At 45.5% G+C, this 21,708-nt stretch overlaps 1 protein-coding gene across 3 annotated transcripts in view; it reads left to right on the top strand.

Annotated features, from left to right (window-relative positions):
- ARID1B (AT-rich interaction domain 1B) overlaps window positions 1-21,708 on the top strand; it is a 333,070-nt gene that overhangs the window by 253,191 nt on the left and 58,171 nt on the right. For all 3 annotated transcript variants that reach the window (XM_036317506.1, XM_036317509.1, XM_036317508.1), the window contains one exon: window positions 12,003-12,182. In XM_036317506.1, coding sequence (XP_036173399.1) covers window positions 12,003-12,182 — 180 coding nt within the window. The remainder of the gene's footprint in view (window positions 1-12,002; window positions 12,183-21,708) is intronic.

Below are 21,708 nucleotides of genomic sequence, written 5' to 3'. Positions count from 1 at the left end.
GAGCTGTTACAGAAGTTCACAGGAAGCGCTGTAAGGCCAAGCTTCTTTCCGTGGCTGTGGTCTGCAGCTGCTTTGTGGTCCTGGGTCAGGAAGGAGGGAAAAGGACTAGAGAAATTATCGCACTGAGGTTGCTCAGGCCAGACCTAAGCTGAGACAAAGATATTTGTTATTTCACTTAATCCGTACTGAAACATCATTGCCACTGGGAGAATCCTCCTTCTTTTGCAAGCATTAAAGGATAAGAGGTACCTTATTTGAAAGCACTACAATGCTAACCTTTATCTTTACCAATTAAAAAGGGGGAAACCCTCCAAGATCCTCCAACAACGTCTTTCCCAACCCCTTCCAAATGACATGTGTTTAAGAAATTTGAAAATGTACAAAACCAGATGTTAAGGACGAAACAACAATGAGGAACCATAGTTAAATTAGGCTTTTAACTCGAATATATTATCAAGGCAAAATCTAGGATTTTCCTCTGATGTCACTGTATAGAAACTACTGGGTTGATATGTCTGCTACTGTTTCCCTCTGATTTTCTTTATTTTGTGTAGAGTGGTTTTGGTAACTGATAATCCTATATAATTAAAGCCTAATATGCTAAGTGTCCGGTCATCCGTTCAACCAATCAAAGCGTAATATGCTAATGATATGCTAAGGCTGCTCAACCTCTCACTATGACATGCACTGACCACCAGGGGGCAGATGCTTTGACTGGGAGGTTAGCTTGCTGCTGGGGTCTGGGCCGGACACGCCCTAGAGCCCTCCCACAGTCCCTCCCCGCTGGCCAACCTCCCCGTCCTCCCCTGTCCCGATTGTGTATCAGTGGGGTCCCTCAGCCTGGCCTGTCCCCTCTCGCAATCCGGGACCCCTCGGGGAACATCAGAGAGCCCGGTTTCAGCCCGATCCCACAGGCCAGGCCGAGGGACTCCACTGGTGCACGAATTTGTGCTCTGGGCCTCTAGTGAATACATAACAATGTGGGTATTTAGAATGACCATTTCCTTCAAATTAGCAAATATCCTATATAATAAAAGTGTAGTATGCAAATTGTCCCCTCAACCAGGAGTTCGACCAAGGGGTGGGGCCAGCCAGGGGAAGGGAGGGGAGGCCCCAGCTGGCGGTGGCAGGCAGCCGGGAGAAGGGAGTATCCAGCCAGCAGCTGCTAGGGACCCTATCAGTGCACGAATTTTGTGCACTGGGCCTCTAGTGAATTTTATAATTTGCTAAATCTGACTTTATTTTCATGAACATGTTCACCAAACTTTCTCTGAAAGACTGTGTTGGAGACATGTGCCTCTTGCTGGTTGGACAGCCCCCACTTAAGGGGAAAACTTCATATTTCAGAATGACTCTTGGATGATGCTTTTCCATTTAGGAGTTAAATTTTCTTAAAAACTGGGTAGTAAGCTATACATCCAAAACTAATGCAGAATGCTGTTGAATGTAGGCTGTAATTAGGGGGGTGGGGGGGTGGCAAACAGGATTATTGCATTTCCATATGTATTTTAAATAAATAAATTTTTTTTCACAGCCCTGACTGGTTTGGCTCAGTGGATAGAGCGTTGGCCTGCGTACTGAAAGGTCCCAGGTTTGATTCCAGTCAAGGGCATGTACCTTGGTTGTGGGCACATCCCCAGTGTGGGGTTTGTAGGAGGCAGCTGATCGATGTTTCCCTCTCATCGATGTTTCCAACTCTCTATCCCTCTCCCTTCTTCTCTGTAAAAAATCAATAAAATATATTAAAAAAAATTTTTTTCACAGTGGAAAAAAATGCTGGGCAGCAAGAATTTTTTAAAATGGCTTTGTTATTTGTTAAAATCCAGGAAGAAATGTTAGCTCCTAATGACATTTGATCAGATGTTTTAATGGTAAATGGCAGTCATTTTAATGCTTTGATACAATAATAAAAACATTTTTCTTGCTTGTTTTTACCATCATATGTACCAACAGTATGTATAGTACAAAGTAGATCTAGGAAAACACTTGCTAGGCTATTCCCCATTAATTTATACCTTTACAATTAATATATCATGCTCCTCACCCCCCAATTAGGAAAATGATGAAAGAAGCAGAGAGGAAAAAATACATTGGTGAGTAGTTAGCATCTTACAAAAAAAATGTATTCTTCTCAGAAACCATAAGAACATACCTTTTGTGCTGCTGAGTGCTGAAACCACCAAATTGAACAGGCCCTTCTGTACTCATCTGCCGGGGTCCAACCCCAGCAGGTCCAGGGGTCCCCAAAGGTGTGGATGGAGTCGGCGAAGAAGGAATGACACAGAGACAGCGTTCAGTTGATCAGCAGCCTAGCCAGGATCTCTAGCCAGGATCTCCAGCCAAGTTCTGGTCTGGATCTCCAGCGAAGTTCTGCTGTTTATTGTCTTGTTACATCCGTATTTATCCCAGTTGATTTTAATCCTGTCAATTTCTATTACAAAGGTTAGGGCGTTTCTTATCTCCATTCCAGGGAGTAAAGATTATGTAGCTTAAGCATGATTGTTTGTAGTGATTAACTACCCGCCTGGCACTTAGTTAAGGAGTTTCATCCCCTCCCTGACTTCAGGGAAAAATCCCTACCTGGGGAAACAACCTTTCTAGGAGAGGTGACCTTGGTTAAAACACACAGCGCTAAGGGGAGCAAACATATTAAGAACAGTATGCTATATACGCCAGGTCCCTTGAAACATATGCTGTGCAGATGTTTCTTTCCTGCAGCGACTGTGTCAAGCAGCAAGGATGGACCGGCTTCCGGCACTCATCTTGTTTTAATAATAAGATTAAAAGTAAGATTCCACATTTATACACAGTTTTTTAATGACAAAGAATCTAGAAACTCACTTGTCCAGAGACACCTGCTCAGGGCAAGAGATGCAGCCTGTGCTGGGAGGTGCCGTTTCCTGATTCTCCCCAAAGTCCTCCTGGGGGACAGCAGTGCTGACGTATGACCCGGAGCCTAGGTCCCTCCAGGTTCCAGGTGCTGAACGCCAGCTCTGCTGTTACTTCTTGTCTTGTATCCCGTCAGGAGGAACATTTATTTAACCACTGTGTACCCTGTTAGCACACCTGAGTCAGTCCTAAGATCTGAACCACACTGGCCACTGCAGGGCCATACCCCGGGGCAGGGGCTCATGGCCACCAGGCCCCCACCCCTACCCTGTCTCCAGCGCAGCGTCCTCTTCTGGCGGTTCTGGACATCAGCCACAAATCCACTTCCCCACCTTAAGTAGAGGTGGAAATAGCTGCATTTCTATAGTTCTGTATTGTCCACCTACTAAGATGTTTGTGCAGGTAAATGTGGATGTGGCCATCATGGGTTCCCCAGAGAAGGGAAGCACTTTAGGTGTTTATTGGCCTCTTTATTCTTCAGTACATTGTCTTCTCTATACTGTCATCTACTTCTCAACATAGCTTGATTTTATTCTCTCCTGTTTGAACTTTATATAGTGTTGGAACTGCTTCCTAATTTAAAGAAAATTAGCTCAAATTTTTTGGGGAAAAAGGGGCAAGACTTCAGTTTAGGATTCTCTCACACCGGGGTCGGCAGACCGCGGCTCTTTGGCCCCTTGAGTGTGGCTCTTCCACAAAATACCACGTGCAGGCGCGCATGTACAGTGCGACTGAAACTTCGTGGCCCGTGGGCAGAAGTCAGTATTTTGTGGACGAGCCACACTCAAGGGGCCAAAGAGCCGCATGTGGCTCACGAGCCACAGTTTGCCGACCACTGCTCTAACACATTTGCCATAGTTTTTATTTTAAACCAAATTGTCTCTCTAGAACTCATAAAATGACAAAGACTTGCTATTAAGCACCTTACCAAAAAAATAAAGATAAAATAAACTAGTGTAATTTACACTACCTAAGCACTGCATAACTCTAACGCACTGAAATAAATTTTACCAAAAAATTGTAGCTAACAAGTTTAGCTTAGTTTTGTCCTTATTTCTTAATCTTTAACCTATATTTCTTAAAAATTGAAAAGAACAATAGGAAACGGCTTGTGACTGTTGTTCTGTTTTCCAAGAGGGCTCGGAGGGAATATGGAATAGTCATCGGAGTAGATAAATAAGAATTATTATTATTAACATCAAAATGATCCCACTTTTAACCCCTGCAAAATGCTAAGCTTAATGAAACCAATAAATGCCTTTCTAGTTTATTGGATTAGCAATTAGGTGAAACCGTTTCAGGAAGGCTTATTTATTTGGACAGATGTAGAGAGGTCAGAATTAATTTTTTAAAAAACCTTTTAATTGAATTCCCTTTTAATTCTCTCAGTGGTATCTAGTTAAATATGCATGTTAATGCTGGTTTTCCGAAGGTCTGAACTAGACCTGGGGTCTCAAAACCAACACGGGTTATTTAACCCTTTTCATCTTGGCACCAACAGGGACTTCCTCTGTGTAATCCCATAGTGTTTGAATAATTAGAAGGTAGTAATGAGGATTTAATTAGTCCTCGAGATATGGGGGAAGCAGAGCCACTAAGAACTTTCCCTTCTGGACACGATTGCAAACAGAAGGGCGGTGGCTGCAGGGCCGTGATGAGCTAGGAACGTTTCTGTGGCGGGAGGCGGTTCTCGGGCATCATTCTGAGACCGTGGATATGTACAGAAGGGATCCTGGGTGAAATCTTTCGGAATTACTGAAGAGCACCTCACCCGGCCTCCATTCTCGTCCACCTGCATGACAGCCTCTCTGCTGTTAAACACGTTGCAGCGCGGGCTTGCTGAGCCTGCGTGAGGACTGGCTTGTCCTGTGTGGGTGTGGGCAACACCGACAGGCCCGTGATTCCTGTATTGACTCTGCAGCTGCAGGACAAGGAGAACATAAGCACGTGTGGTCGTTTCCTAATCTCAAGTATTTGGACCAGACTTAGTCCTTGGCAGCTGTGTGTCAGAGCATGACAACATTCTCATGTTTGGAATGTGATCTTCACGGTGATATGTAACAGTAGCTCCGTTTTCATAACGGAGAAATGTATAGCAGATGGGGTGGGGTCAGGCACTTAGATGTTCTTTTTAAACTTTTTTCAATTACAGTTTGCATTTGGTATTATTTTGTATTAGTTTCAGGTGTACAGCATGGTGGTTAAACAATCATATACTTTACAAAGTGATCCCCTTGGTATTTTTCAATACCCACCTGGCACCACACATAGTTAATACAATATTATTGACTATATCGGCTATGCTGTACTGTACATCCCTATGAATATGTTATGACTACCAATTTGTACTTCTTAATCCCTTCACCTTTTTCACCAGCCCCCAGCCCCCTTCCCTCTGGCCCCCAGGCTGTTCTTGAGTCTGAGTCTGCTTTAGATGTTTCTGTGTGCTACTGTGAGAGTATGATGTTTCAAACTTACCTGTGTTCTGTAGATTGATCAACTAGAATATGTCTTCATTATTATAGCTTTTCTTCTATTAATCCCAATTGTTAACTGCCTTGGGATAATTTTATCCCTAGTCTTTAGTGCTGTATTTTAGTGTTTTTTTCAAAGTCTGAATAGAATTCCTCGTCAGATTTCTAGGCATTCTGTTTGCTTAGGGCAAATCTTTCTGTTACTTTTTAACGCCAAGGGCAAAGAAAAGCATTCTCTGGGAACAAATCCAGGGTCTTAATGTAGATGAGACCGAGCTCTGTAGGGCCAGGCGGGCCTTGTGTACCTCCGCATCCCTGGGTCCGCAGAAGAGCCTGTGTGTGATGCGTGCTCATAAAGGCTACGCTGGACAGCGGAACCAGGTCAGCCTTCACTCCCTTCGGAGGTTTCAAATCTTTTTAGAGCATAGAAAAGCCAGCGTCAACTACTCATTCTTCAATGAAGAAGGCTTACCATATTAGTAAGACTTCCTTCGATTTTACCGTCGAGGGTCATTTGCTGCTGTGGGAACAGTGTTTCTCTGTAGAAATTTTGATTCTGCACCAGATGCAAGGACCCGCGCCTGCCTCGCATTCTTCCTCCACATATTCCTCAGCCCCAGGCGCTGTGTAGGGCTGCCCTGGGGTCCTCACGCCTGGAGCTAAATGAACAGGCCGCCTCCACGCACCCCGGCCGCCCCCAAAGGAGCCATGCTCTTCATAGCCCAGGAACAGCGAGACCAAATAAGTAAAACTCTTCAGTGTCTCTATTGCACCTAGCTCAGGTTTCATAGTGATTTTTATACCAAAAATTGGTTTTGAACTTTTAAAAATTATTGTTGAATATCTAATTGACCTGACTCCTGATTAAGTTAATAGAGAAACGAAGGAGACCACCCAGATAATTTTCAAGTCACAATTAGGATTTAAGATTGTTTTCTGTTTTTACATCTGCAGGAAAAATGTTGTTTCTCTTTCTGTTGGGTTGGAGCTGTTTTGTTTCTCTCTGTTGGGTTCTCTCTGTTTTGAGTGTGACGGTGAATCAGCAGGTGCTGGCATATCTCACAGGCAGCCTGGTGGTTAGGAATGTTCTCCAACCGCCTTTGTAATTACCCCGTACATGGAGGTGCTCTTGTTTACCGCGTGAGCGAGCTACATAAAATGATGCTGCCTTTTAGCACAAGGGCGTTGTCAAGAGAAGAGACATCGCTTTCGTGTGTATTGCGTGTAAGGATAGCAGCTCGGTGTGTTAAGGCATTAATGAATCTGCCCCCACCCCCAGATGCAATTAATTTAGCCTCTGCTCTTAATTGAGGATTGCTTTTTTAATAATCCATGACAGATGAAAATGAACTCAAATGGGAGGTTATATACAAGAGAGAATATCTAGAAAGCTGATTCTAATTTCTTCAGCCAGAACTCTGAGCTGAACTGTGGACCAAGCCAAACCTAGTCAGTAATGAAAGAAATAACAGTGTAGGGCTTAATTTCCTATTAAGTCAGCTATCAAGAGATCTAGTCACAAAAAACCTGAGAAAACAAATAGCACATACAATAAAAGTGTATTTATATTCATTGAGGAATTATCTGTCTAAATTTTAAATATTTTAAAAGCACAGTTTTGTTAATTTTGTCATAAGCAGTGTTTTTTGATTTGCCAATTTAAGCTTGTTTTTACTAGTTAACACTCAGCTGTACTGGGCTTATGCCTCAGTGCGAGTTTGAGCACACGTGGATCTTAGGTAATTCCGCGTGCACTGTATAATGCACCCTCCTGTGCCTTTGGGTCTGGGTCTCGGTACGACCATTATCTGCCAGTTGCCCAAGCCCGGAAGCTAAAGGCATCCACCCTAGTCATCACGTCTGTGGGCGCTGCCCCTGTGACCCTTCGCCCACATCTCCTTCCCTGTATCCACTGCACAGCCCTGGCCGGGGCCACCCCGGTGCCCTCAACAACCTCCCAGGACCCTGCCTTTTCAGCTTCGTTCCCTTCCTGCCCACTTTCTGTGCACCCAGGTGTCTTTCCAGAAGACTGACTACATTGTGTCCTTCCCTCTGTGGAGGCCTTGGGGAGCTTCTCTTTGCCTTCGGAGAAAGGCTGCGCTGCCAGCTAGTCAGGAGGCCTTCCTCGGCCCGCCCAGCCTCCCTCTCTGGTCTTCTGTGTCATGCGCACTGGCTCATGCCTCCCGCCTCGCTGGACCCCTCCGAGGCTCTTTACATAAACTCTTCTCTCCCACCCTTTTGCCACCCACTCCTCAGCCCTGTCCCTATCCAGACATGGGTCCCCTTGCCTGTGTTTACTCATCCCGAGTGTTCTCAAGAGCCTGGCATGTGCTAGGAGCTTGAGTCTGCATTTGCTGAGGGAACAAATGAATGAGGCGTCACCTGTCACTCCCAGCGCTGCCCTGTGAGCCGGGACCCCGCCCTGCAGTCTGGTGCCTCTTGAGATCTAAGGATGGATGAAGAGGTGAGCTCTCTCCCCAACAAGGGTTCTGTGAGGCTCGTTCTGCTTCAGCTCCAGCACCTCAGAGAGCACATGCTTTTCCTCATTTTAATCTCCAAGGAGTTTGGAACCAAAAAATCTGAGTTTAGACACAGGCTGTACCACTAACTAGTTTTGTGACCTTGACAATTAATTCAATTTCTGCTTCCTCAGATAAACGGGATCAGAGTGTCCCCTGGATTTGTCGCATGGATCAAGTGCAGTCCTGTATCTGAGAGTTACAAGTTGCCCAGCACTGTGCAAATATTAGCAGTGAGCATTAGCACCAGCTCCAAGTGACTCGGGTGAAATGTGGGCGGAAAGCCTTAAAAAAAAGGCTCATAGAGACATCCATACAATGGTCTGCACTCCGTGCTGAAGTGGACTTTTGCAGCTAAAACTCAGAAGATTGCATAAGGAAGGCAGGTGTTTTGTCCCATCTACCATCTGGGTAATCAGTCTGCTCTCCCCTGACTCATTTTCCCGATGATGGATGGTGTCAGCGGCTGAGAGGTCTTGTAGGGTCGGTGGGCAGAACTTAGATACTGTCTTCTGTGCCGCTGACCAGGACCCGGGTGGCAGGGAAGGAGGGGGCCAGCCTGCCAGCTCACCTGAGGGCACAGCCGGGAGAACACGGGGCCTGGGTCCCAGCCTTGGACGGGCCATTAGTTCCCTACTCAACCAGCTCATGTCATGAGGAGAAGCAGGCAGCGGAGGCGCTGGAGATACTCAGCTGTAGCAAGAATATCCTTCCAAATCTACTTCTCTCTGCAAATGGGAATCTGGCCCCTACGTGTAGCAGGAAACCACGGTCTGTCTTTGTAGTCGGAGCCCTCTGCTCGGGTGGCAGCGCGTGGCCATTACTTCCCACGTGCGGGAAAGCATCTTTCACGGACCGGCGTGAAGAAGCCAGGCAGTTATTCCGTGAGTGAGTGTCTGACAGATGCCAGTGTGAACATAAGTGGTCCATGTGCCAACAGGAAAGCGTGCCTTGTTTTTGGTGGCTTGTGGGGTCGTAGGTGCTTTGCTGCGTCCGACAGGGCAGGACTGGCTGCCCGCTGCCCGCACCTCGGATGAGGAAACCACACTCGGGGATGGTTGGTCCTGTGCTCGCTCGCTCCCCTGCCTTAGCCGGGCACACTCGCTCTTCCTTGCTCTTTGCTCTGTCTCGGGTAGATGAACTGTGCTTTGGGCTGCACTGTGTTTCCAACAGGAGTTGACGTTGGCATGTACCCGGACCGGGAATCAAACCTGGTTCATAGGTCGACGCTCAACCACTGAGCCACACCAGCCAGGCTGTTTTGAGAATTTTTGAAGCATTTGCCTAAAGTCGCACAACTAATTTGATTCATACATTTTTCTGCATGTCTTTCCTGCTGGGTCCTGAACTAGTTCACAAGCCAGGCTGGGACCCAGGCCTCTGTTCCCGCGGGCGCCGTCAGAGGCGTGAGGCTCCACGGAGCCAGGGTGGTCATGTCCTTGTCCCGGGCTGTCTGGGAAGGGTGCATCTAACTCAGTGGTTCTCAACCTTCTGGCCCTTTAAATACAGTTGCTCATGTTGTGACCCAACCATAAAATTATTTTCGTGGCTACTTCATAACTGTAATGTTGCTACTGTTATGAATCTTAACATAAATATCTGATATGCAGGATGGTCTTAGGCGACCCCTGTGAAAGGGTCGTTCCACCACCAAAGGGGTCACGACCCACAGGTTGAGAACCGCTGATAACTGAAAATACAGAACGAGATTTCCGGAAGCTCTTGTAAGAGGTGTCACTGCAAAAGCACGCAGAGGAAAAACTAGCTTTCCAATTTCAATTTCTATGGACGGAGGGAGATCCCATACCCCATGATCCATGGGACTAGCTTTCCAATTTCAATTTCTATGGACGGAGGGAGATCCCATACCTCATGTCACCTCGACCCCAAGGTGTAGAATTTATGCTGTGACACATTCCAGTGGAATTCGCTTTGAACACCCCACCCCTTCCGGAGCCTTTCACGTGTTGATTTTCTGCGGAATGCCAGCGATAGTTCACGTGGACCGTGGCGGGTATATTTTAAGGAAGGAAATAAAGGAATGGCTTTGCCCAAGTGGAATCTCAGAGCTCATCTGAACAAAACGGAGGCCTGTGGTCACTGTCCCAGAGGCGACAATAACGTTAGTCTGATCAGAGGTTCATGGCTGAAGCGACGTTTCAGGCGAACGGACCTGTGTCTTCCTAACTTGATGAGGAAGAACGCAGTCCTTCTCCGTAAGGAAGGAAGCCCACACAGGCTGTACGGAATTGAAACACGTTTTTTATTAAATGGGACTCTATGTGAAACTCCTGAGAATCTTATCGTAAGGCTTAGATAAATATTTCATGTAACGTCTTAAGATGCAGTCATTTTTAGCAATTTTCGTGCTCTGATTTCTGTTTGTTTTCAGATTTGAAAAAGCAAACATTTTCTGTGCTGATTTATATCTGGAAGCTGCCAATTGAGCTCAATTTCATAAGGCTCATCTTTATAAATAAATGAAATAGGATAATAAGGAACAGCTCTCCGTACTTATTATGTCTATCTCTTTATACAGAAGCAACAGCAAAAGATCTTTTTTTGCCTTCGATGTTTGCCACCAGGGCTCTGTAAATCCCCTGTCCCAGCTGACCCCTGGTGGAAGCCCACCTTGGCTCCAGACATCGCCTGCCCCTCCTGCTGCCTCAGTAGCCTCTCCGGAAGCTCTGCTCTAGGTTCCCCTCCGGACGAGGCAGAACCTGCCCCTCTCGGCCCTGTCCAGCTCACTGGAGCCTTCGCCCAGCGCCCGGGAGCTCTCAGCACCCAACTCAGGGTTCTCAGAGCTGTTTCTCCAGCAGCGCTTTGTTAGTTTGCTGGTTTGGTGTTAGCCTTTTCTTAGAGGCATGTCTTGATTTGTGGAGCACTTTGTCTAAAAGTGTATTTCAGCCCGGCTGGTGTGGCTCAGTGGTTGAGCGTTGACCTATGAACCAGGAGGTCACAGTCGGATTCCCGGTCAGGGCACATGCCCGGGTTGGGCGGCCTGGTGGCCTGAGCTGGCAGTGGGAGAACTCCCAGAAGGCCGTGGACTCACAGGGTAGTGAGGAGGAGGAGAAAGCGGGGGAATGGGGTTAGAGCGAGGCAGTGATCCCAGGCCAGGAGTTGGCGCTGTGTTCCCGGGGTCAGCGGGGAGCCTTGGAGGGTTCTGCGCAGGGAAAGATGTGCTCTCGTTTCTTTCTGGGTCCTGAGAAATCGTCTGGCAGCTTTGTGAAAAGTGAACCAACGCAACAAAATGAGGGTGAGGCAGAGGCAGAGGCAGAGGCAGAGGGAGGGGAGTTAGACCACGGCAGCTGTGGGAAAGGAAGAGGGAGCTGGGCTGGCTCGTGTGGACGTGGGAATGGAGCAGAGGCGACCGTTTCAGATGCGGAGGCTGGGGGATGTGCGGATGGATGGATCGCACAGGAAATCAGGGAAGGAGGAGGCATGGCGTCAGGGGTTCCTGGTGTGAGCGTGTGGTGGTTGGTGGTGCCGTCCATGGTCCATGGAGACAGGGAGACGTCGGGCAGAACGGTTTGCAGGGCAAGTCCTGTTCTGTTCTGGAATAGCGGATACACGCCACCCCGCTGGTTGTTTCCAGTTCGCCCACAGCAGCAGTGTGAGTCGGGGACTCCCAGGTCTGCACTCTGCATAGGAGTCGAGGTGAATGGTTGTTGCTCTAGGAGACAGAAGGAGAAGGACACTTAGAAGCAGGAGGAGGCTGCTGTCGGCCGGGGCGTGAGGAGGGTGGGATGTGTGAGTGACAGCGTCCCACAGATGAGGAGGTGAGCAAAGCTCCCTCGAGGTGGCGTGTGGAGCATGTCCATCCGGCGGGAAGGAGGGTCCCACTCTTACAGTTGCTTTCTGTGGGGACCTCCTCCGTAAGGCAGGCTACGGGAACTTGCCTTTCCTCCCTCGTCTCCTTTCCCTGGTTCAAGTCCGCATCCGCTGGTTCCGGGAACTCTGAGAGTTCAGTGTGAGGCCAGGGTAGCCCCCCGAGGCTCTCCGAAAGCCCCACCCTGGGTCTGAGATGTACCTCGATGTTACCTTCTCCCACCTCCTCCACACCGTTCCATGGCCGTGATTGTCACCTGCATTTATGTATTTCCTTTTATTTCCTGCTTAGGTTTCATGGCAGGCACACAAAGAAACCCCCAGATGTCTCAGTATGGACCTCAGCAGACAGGCCCGTCCATGTCGCCTCACCCCTCTCCTGGGGGCCAGATGCATCCTGGGATCAGCAGCTTTCAGCAGAGCAACTCGAGTGGGACATACGGTCCACAGATGAGCCAGTATGGACCACAAGGTAAGAAGAAAGAAAAGGAAGGAAGGAAAAAGGTGTTTCCAGATGCCTGGCAGTGGGTGCAGCCATTTTGTTCATATATTAGTTCTTCAAGATCTGAGTGTTGTAAACATCTTTTAAGATCCCGTTATGTGTTACCTGACAGGTTGGTGAGGTTCATGCGAACCCACAGCCCTTTAGTTGCCCATAATGATGGGAATAATAATTATAGAAACTCTTCATTAAGCATCTGTGCATCAGACACACGGTAAGTGCTTTCACACGTGTTACTAATAAAGGCGTGAACTCTTATTTCTGTATTACAGTTCTAAATGCTTGTTCAGAAAGACACAAGCCTTGTCCTCAAAAGTGTCTTCTTTAAAACTTGGGTTTCATTATGTTGAATTCTGGTCTGCCCCCTCCTCCTCTGCGTAATTATCCTTACGATAACGTGCTCATGGTTCAGAAGGATGTCGTCCCATTAAATCTCCTCCAGTTTGTCTCCAAAGCACCAGATCAGGTTAATAGTTCTAATTTTCCAACCATCACCTGTCTTTCTCTCAGAAGACAGGAGAAAGCCTGAAATGGACACGTCTTTCAAAGGGGACACTTAGAAAAATAAGTGGAATTATGCCCAAAATTGCAGTGTTTGCATTCTGTGCCTTCCTGGAAGCGGATGTATGTTTTGTCATATACATGGAGAATCCTTTTATCAGGTTTAAAACCTGATATATATATGTATATTTTTCCCCCAAAGTCACTTTTGACAAGGCATTTGAATTTAGCACCTTTTTAATATTTTGTTTATGGGAATTAAACATTAAAGGTTAATTTAGAGAGAATGAGATCATCTGGCCCCATTCCCAGTTTCCTCGCTTCTGAAAACACCAGGCGTGTCCCAGTGAAGATGAAGAGCTCCCGCTAGGGCCCTGGAGCGCGGTGCTCCCCCTCCACAGCTCGGCCGGGCGTGCTGTGTGGAAGCTTCTGATCTCCCGGAGGCCTTGGCGGGGCTACGGGGCCCCGGCGCCTCCACGGCTCCCCTGCTTCCTCGGGAGGCTGTCCTGGCTGGTTGCTGGCCCTTGCCGCTTGAAGATGGGTTGTCTTGTTTTTAAAGATTTCCTTCGGAAGGAATGAACGCGCCTTCAGTGCCTCTGGTGTAGCACTTTGTTCTGTTGCGCTTGGTTCGTTACCAGCCAACTGTTTCTGGTAGGAAGACCGTATTAGCAGCCCCCACACCACATTCTTCACGGCCCTTCCTGCCTCTGTCCGTGCCTGTGGGCAGAGGGGTACAGGCGTGACGTGAATCGTTTCCATGTTTGAGCTGGAGGGCGCCCTGGGAATTTCCATCCAGTTGACAGGACTGTGAGCCACTCTGTGGCGAGAGAGGCCCCCCCACCCCGCCCCCCAAGCCTGCCCGGCATGGTGGCCGGTCACCATGGAGTTTCCTGGGCTGTCGTGAAAAGAGGAAACTTGTGAAAGTTGGAATGCAGATCCTAAGTTGTGAGAGGCACAGGAAATGTGGGCTTTTGCTCAGAATATAACCGGAGACCAGGTCAGAGCCGTGGTCTCACTGGGGTAGCAGCTCAGGCCTGGCTCCACCAGGAAGGCTCTGGCTTCCTGCACCCCTCAGGGCTGGGCCCTCTGCTCCTAGCTCAGCCGCAGCCTCCCCTCCGCTGTTCTCACAGAGGAAGGAGGATGTCTGACGGGTCTTGTGAATGACCAGGAAAGCGCTGACACTATAAGGGACAATAGTTTCCATAGAAAAAGGGATTTCTTTTCGGAGTAAAGCCCTCGGTTTTCTGGAATTGTTGAACACTAGGGCTCTTAATTTAAGAGCACTGAGCCCCTGAGGGACTCATCCAAGCTGCTGTGGCCTGGGACAGGTGCGCACTGGGAACTGTCTTATTCTTGGGAAAATGGGATTATGTTACCTTGGAAGTTGCTTCTGATTCTAACGTCAGTGAGTTTAAATTTCACGTCCACTCGGAGCTGCTGACACAAATGCAGCCCAGTGGATCCACCGCGTGGTTATAGGGCCGAGAGGCTGCTGTCTCAAGGTTTTCCTAAGGCAAACGTGCTGAGTTTAGGCCGTACTGGTATTAGAAACCGTTAGAGTAAGGATGATGCCCTACCTGGTGTGGCTCAGTGGATAGAGCATCAGCCTGCGGACTGAAGGATCCTGGGTTCAATTCCAGTCAAGGGCACATGCCCGGGTTGCAGGCTCAATCCCCAGTGGGGGACATGCTGGAGGCAGCCGATCAATGATTCTCTCTCATCATTTATGTTTCTATCCTCTCCCTCTCCCTTCCTCTCTGAAATCGATAAAAATCTATTTAAAAACAAAAATAAATAAAATAGGGATGGTAATTTCTAACTTTGAAAGAAAGTGTCCGTACTTCTGTGCTCTGCATGTGCACCTTTTCCCAGGCCACATCTCCAGCACATTCCACTGTGAGGGTTGCCCCTCCTGGTTCCAGGTACCGGTGCTGAAGCCCAGGGTCCTGGTGCTGCTCCATCAGGACCGCTCGCCTTTCCTCCCCCACTTCCTCTCCCAGCAAACACCAGCTCAGGAAATGATGCTCGTAGCACGTGTCATTCCGTCAGTACCTGGGCATTTCTCTCGTTGATCCTTTTAAACAGGGTCCCAAACGAAGTGGTTTTTTCCTTCCTTTTAACTACTCAGATTATTAGTGAGATTTTCAGCTTGCATCTCTGTGGTGTGCATTTTAGATCTCTGGAAAGAGTCACTGCGCAGTGATTCCCAGAGGTCATCGGTGTCACCTTCTGCTTCTTTTCCAACTCGATGGCTTTCCTCTGGTTTAGTTTCGTTTTTAAGAGATCTCGGGGAAAATACTTCAGTCTCTTTTTTGCTAATTATTTCATTGTCAGGAGCAGCTTCTCCTATTTGTTATTAATGATAACCAACATGTGTCAAGTGCTCCCATGGCCTGGGTCCTGTTCTAAGTGTCCTTCATATAGTAACTCCGCCAGTCCTCACCTGCTCTTACTGCTCCACTTGACAGATGAAGAAACTGAGGCAACAGCAGTAAACAACTTCAGCAGGATGCGCAGTGGTCATGCCCACACACAAATTCAGACAAGCTCGCCGTTGTCTTAATTAACGGGAAGCCCGTGACATTGTCTCCATTTTGCAAATGATCAGGTTAAGTCACTTACCCACAGCTGACACGTGGCAGAGCTGGGCCTCAGTGACGAAGACTGGGCCACTCACCCAGTCGGGGGTGGGGCATTTCCCATGCCGTGGCGGTGCCCTTCTCACTGCTCACGCCGTCAGTGAGCCACGAGGGAAATAGAAGGCAAATGACTTGCCTTCAAGGAGCATAGACGCTGTTTTGGAAAGAGATCAACAACAGTAGAGACTGAGAAAAAATCCCTATGAAGTTAAGAGGAGATATTTTTAGAAATGTCTATGAATACTGTAAAACCTAAATTATTAAATATACAAATGGGATGAAGCTGATCTAAATGTGTCAAAATGTTTGCCATATATTTTATGAACTAGTGAACCTTCAAGTAAGCACATCTAATAACTACCCTTAGAGTGCTCGCAAGTGAAGAGGACCATAGGGACTTGCTTTAATAAATGGAAAGGAATTATGTAATTGGCATGCTGGTCATTAACAAATGAACTTGTATGGGAGGAAGAGAGCTGAAATCGGTTCCACAGGGACTGTCACATTTGTTTTGTGCCCTGGAACAGTGTCTGTCACACTGCCCGTCCACGTCACATATGTGTCACTAATTGTACAATAGGCAGGTCTCTGAGTTTCGCTGTAAGAAGTATTGCCTTGGGCAGCTAGCAGACCCGAGGTGCCGCTCATTTGTCCCTAGTGTCTGGGCGCTACATACACAGGTTTACGTGACACAGCCCTGGTTTTATGCCTTAATTTGTATAATGTGTTTTAGGAAGCACAGAACGTACAAGTAGGTGAGTCTGCTGAGCCTTTTATTTCTAAATTACATTGTGAAAGATGTTTTCCAGACAGGTTAAAGGTTTTTTTCTCTAAAACAAATGAGGTGCCATCTGAAATGGTCCTTTCCTCGTTAGAATATATTTCTCATAAATTCAGCAAAGGCATACTTTAAATGATACCTCATTGAAATGAGTGCAGTTCCAAAAGAGTGAATTTCACATTAATAATCGTATGCTGTTTCGGTTTCAAGAGGAATTTGTAAATGTTACTAGTCAGCGGCTCCCGGCTGTGGGAGAGGTGAGGACTGTCCAGGCCATGACAGCCCTGTTGTCACCATGACCCGATCTCTCCCGGGGTGGTCAGCCAGAACCTCGGCTTATCACCGAATTACCTACACCCAGCCTCTCCTGCAGTGTGCCACCTGCCACCTGGCTCGGCCCAGTGCTGCAGGTGCGAGATCTGTGTCCCACAGCAGCTGCAGGCCACGCCCTCTTCCGCAGTCCTTTCTCTTGAAATGGGTTTTAACGCACTGGATGTGTTCACAGCTTTCTATTCCCTGAACCCTACTTTATGGCTACATTGACGTGCTAGGCAAAAGTATGCATTCCATATTCTGACCTGCTTTGTTGTTAAAGAAATATTCTGAATATCTTACTAATCTGAGAAAAAACAAATTGAAGTATGTCATTTTATAGCAAAAGGTGGTTAATGCAGTCTTCTGTCAGTGCTGAAATGTAGCCTTCAAGTTACAAGATTTAAGGATGAATTCTTCTTAACAGACTTCAAGTCATCATAATTTTATCAAAACCTGGGAATTAGGAAAGAAATGAAAATGTAAAGTTTAAATAAACGGAAAATTAAAAAGAGAAAGGAAAAATTAAAAACAAAGCAACTTGAATTTGGACTATTTTTTTTTTATTATTATTATTAGTTAAGGTATTACAAATGTGTCCTCATCCCCCCCATTAACCCCCAACCTCCCCCCCACACACACTCATGCTCCCATCCCCCTGTTGTCCATGTCCATTGGTATGGCTTATATACATGTATACAAGTCCTTCGGTTGATCTCTTCCCCTTACCCCCGCCCTCCCCTACTTTCCTTCTGGGGATTGATAGCCTGATTGCTGTTTCTCAGTCTTTGAGTCTGTCCCTTTTCATCTGTCAATGTTGTTCTCTATAATCCACAAATGAGTGAGATCATGTGGTATTTATCTTTCTCTGACTGGCTTATTTCACTTAGCATAATGCTCTCCAGTTCCATCCATGCTGTTGCAAAAGGCAAGAGTTCCTTTTTTTTTACCGAAGCATAGTATTCCATTGTGTATATGTACCACAGTTTTCTAATCCACTCATCTGCTGATGGGCACTTAGGCTGTTTCCAAATCTTAGCATGGTGAATTGTGCTGCTATGAACATAGGGGTGCATATATCCTTTCTGATTGGCGTTTCTGGTTTCTTGGGATATATTCCTAGTAGTGGGATCACTGGGTCAAATGGGAGTTCCATTTTTAGTCTTCTGAGGTAGCTCCATACTGTTCTCCACAGTGGCTGCACCAGTCTGCATTCCCACCAGCAGTGCAGAAGGGTTCCTTTTTCTCCACATCCTCTCCAACACTTGTTGTTTGTTGATTTGTTGATGATAGCCATTCTGACAGGTGTGAGATGATAACGCATTGTCGTTTTGATTTACATCTCTTGTATAATTAGTGACTTTGAGCAGGTTTTCATATGTCTTTTGGCCTTCTGTATGTCCTCTTTCGAAAAGTGTCTATCTAGGTCCGTTGCCCATTTTTTTATTGGATTGTTTATCTTCCTTTTGTTAAGTTTCATGAGATCCCTGTAAATGTTGGAAATTAAACCCTTATCGGTGGTATCATTGGCAAATATGTTCTCCCATGTAGTGGGTCTTCTTGTTGTTTTGTTGATGGTTTCCTTTGCTGTGCAAAAGCTTTTTATTTTGATGTAGTCCCATTTGTTTATTTTCTCTTTAGTTTCCATTGCCCTAGGAGCATTATCAGAGAAGAAATTTCTTCGGCATATGTTTGCGATTTCGCTGCCTGTGGATTCCTCTAGTATTTTTATGGTTTCCCGTCTTACGTTTAAGTCTTTTATCCATTTTGAGTTTATTTTTGTGTATGGTGTGAGTTGGTGATCTAGTTTCATCCTTTTGCATGTATCTGTCCAATTTTCCCAACACCATTTATTGAAAAGACTGTCTTGACTCCATTGTATGTTCTTGCCTCCTTTGTCGAATATTAATTGGGCATAGTGGTTTGGGTTGATTTCTGGGGTCTCTATTCTATTCCATTGATCTATATGTCTGTTCTTGTGCCAGTACCAAGCTGTTTTAAGAACAGTGGCTTTGTAATACAGTTTGATATCTGGTATTGAGATCCCACCTACTTTGTTCTTTCTGAGGATTGTTGCAGCTATTCGGGGTCTTTTTTTATTCCAGATGAATTTTTGGAATGTTCGTTCTAGATCTGTGAAATATGCTGTTGGTAATTTAATGGGGATTGCATTGAATCTATAAATTGCTTTGGGTAGTATGGACATTTTGATGATGTTGATTCTACCAATCCATGAACACGGTATATTCTTCCATCTGTTTATGTCTTCCTCTATCTCTTTTTTCAGTGTCCTGTAGTTTTCAGCATGTAAGTCTTTTACCTCCTTAGTTAAGTTTATTCCTAGGTATTTTAATTTTTTTGGTGCAATGGTAAATGGGATTGCTTCTGTAGTTTCACTTTCTGTAAGTTCACTATTGGTGTAAAGAAATGCCATGGATTTCTTAGCATTAATTTTGTATCCTGCTACATTGCCGAATTCATTTATTAAGTCTAATAATTTTTTGATGGAGTCTTTAGGGTTCTGTATGTACAGTATCATGTCATCTGCAAATAAGGACAGTTTTACTTCTTCTTTTCCAATCTGGATGCCTTTTATTTCTTCTTCGTGTCTGATCGCAATGGCTAGTACTTCCAGTACTATGTTGAACAGGAGTGGTGAGAGGGGGCATCCCTGTCTTGTTCCTGTTTTTAGGGGGAATGGTTTTAGTTTTTGCCCATTGATTATGATGTTGGCTGTGGGTTTGTCATATATGGCTTTTATTATGTTGAGGTATGATCCCTCAATTCCTATCTTGCTGAGAGTTTTTATCAAGAAAGGGTGTTGGATTTTGTCAAATGCTTTTTCCGCATCAATTGATATGACTATGTGGTTTTTCTCTCTCAATTTGTTTATGTGATGTATCACATTTATTGATTTGCGGATATTGTACCATCCTTGCATCCCTGGGATAAATCCTACTTGGTCATGGTGTATGATCTTTTTGATGTACTGCTGGATCCGATTTGCTAGGATTTTGTTGAGGATTTTGGCATCTATGTTCATGAGGGATATTGGCCTGTAATTCTCTTTCACTGTATTGTCTTTATCTGGTTTTGGGATTAGGGTGATGTTGGCTTCATAGAATGAGCTGGGAAGTGCTCCTTCCTCTTGGATCTTTTGACATAGTCTGAGGAGGATAGGTTTTAGGTCTTCCTTGAATGTTTGGTAAAACTCCCCTGTGAAGCCATCTGGCCCCGGGCTTTTGTTTGCTGGAAGCTTTTTGATTACTGCTTCGATTTCCTCCATAGTTATTGGCCTATTGAGATTTTTAGATTCTTCCTGGTTAAGTTTTGGAAGGTTGTATTTATCTAGGAATATGTCCATTTCCTCCAGGTTGTCTAGTGTGTTGGAGTAGAGTTGTTCATAGTATTTTCTAACAATCCTTTGTATTTCTATGGGGTCTGTTGTTATTTCTCCTCCTTCATTTCTGATTTTGTTTATTTGGGTCCTCTCTCTTTGTTTCTTGGTGAGCCTGGCTAGAGGTGTATCAATCTTGTTTATCCTTTCAAAGAACCAGCTCTTGGTTTTGTTGATCTTTTGTATTGTTTTTTTGGTCTCTATGTCGTTTATCTCCGCTCTGATCTTTGTTATTTCCTTCCTTCTGCTTACAGTGGGCTTTTTTTGTTGCTCTCTTTCTAATTCTTCGAGTTGTAGAGTTAGGTCATTTATTCTCATTGTTTCTTGTTTCTTGCAGTAGGCTTGTAGAGCTATGAACTTCCCTCTCAAGACTGCTTTTGCTGTGTCCCATAGGTTTTGGATTGTTGTGTTTTCATTGTCATTTGTTGCCATGATGTTTTTTATTTCTTCTTTGATCTCACTGGTGACCCAGTCGTTGTTTAATAGCATGCTATTTAGTCTCCATGTGTTTGATTTTTTTGGATTGTTTTTGTTGTAGTTGATTTCCAGTTTTATGCCTTTGTGATCTGAGAAGATACTTGATATGATTTCAATTTTCTTGAATTTGAAGAGACTTTGTCTGTGACCCAATATATGGTCTATCTTTGAAGATGACAAATGTGCACCCGAGGAGAATGCATATTCTGTGACTTTGGGGTGAAATGTTCTGAAGATGTCAATTAATTCCATCTGATCTAGTGAGTCATTTAGGATTGATGTTTCTTTGCTGAGTTTCTGTTTAGAGGATTTGTCCAGTGGAGATAATGGGGTGTTAAGATCCCCTACTATGATTGTATTGCTGTCAATCTCTCCCTTGATCTTCTCCAGAAGATTTCTTACGTATTTGGGTGCTCCTATATTGGGTGCATATATATTTACCAGAGTTATTTCTTCTTGTTGGACTGCTCCCTTTAGTATTATGAAGTGGCCTTCTTGATCTCTTTTTATGTCCTTCACTTTGAGATCTAATTTGTCAGATATAAGTATTGCTACCCCGGCTTTTTTTTCACTTCCATTGGCCTGAAAAACCTTTTTCCATCCCTTCACCATCAGTCTGTGTGCGTCTTTTTTTGTGAGGTGGGTTTCCTGTAGACAGCAGATATATGGGTCATGTTTTCTTATCCACTCATTTACCCTATGCCTTTTGACTGGGGAATTTAATCCATTTACATTTAAAGTTATTATTGATAGAAACTTGTTAGTCGCCATTTTTGTTCTTTACCGCTGCGTTCCTTCTTTGTTTCCTGTTTTTTCTATTTACAGCAGACCCTGTAGCATTTCTTGCATTGCTGGTTTGGTTGTAATAAACTCCCGTAGACCGTTTTTGTCTGTGAAGCTCCTGATTTGACCCTCAATTTTGATTGATAGCCTCGCTGGGTATAGTATTCTTGGATTCAGACCCTTCCTTTGCATGACTTTGTATATTTCATTCCATTCCCTTCTTGCCTGATGTGTTTCTGTTGAGAAATCAGTCGCTAGTCTGATGGGGGATCCTTTGTAGGTAACTTTCTGTCTCTCTCTGGCTGCTTTTAAGATTCTTGCTTTGTCGTTGGTGTTTGCCAATTTAATTATTATGTGCCTTGGTGTCGGTCTTTTCGGGTTCATTTTGTTTGGGACTCTGTGAGCTTCTTGGATTTGTGTGAGTTTTTTCCTCCCTATATCAGGGAAATTTTCTGTTACTATTTTTTCAAACAGGTTTTCTATTCCTTGCTCAGTTTCCTCTCCTTCTGGCACCCCTATTATTCGGATGTTGTTTCGTTTAGCATTGTCCCAGAGTTCTGTTAGGCTCTCCTCCTCCTTTTTTTTCTAGAAGCTGTTCTGTTTGGG

The sequence above is a fragment of the Myotis myotis genome, unplaced genomic scaffold, assembly GCF_014108235.1.
Source record: "Myotis myotis isolate mMyoMyo1 unplaced genomic scaffold, mMyoMyo1.p scaffold_m19_p_7, whole genome shotgun sequence".
Classification (NCBI taxonomy): Eukaryota; Metazoa; Chordata; class Mammalia; order Chiroptera; family Vespertilionidae; genus Myotis; species Myotis myotis.
Note: the sequence above shows the minus strand (reverse complement) of the source record. Positions and strands in the feature narration are given on the sequence as shown.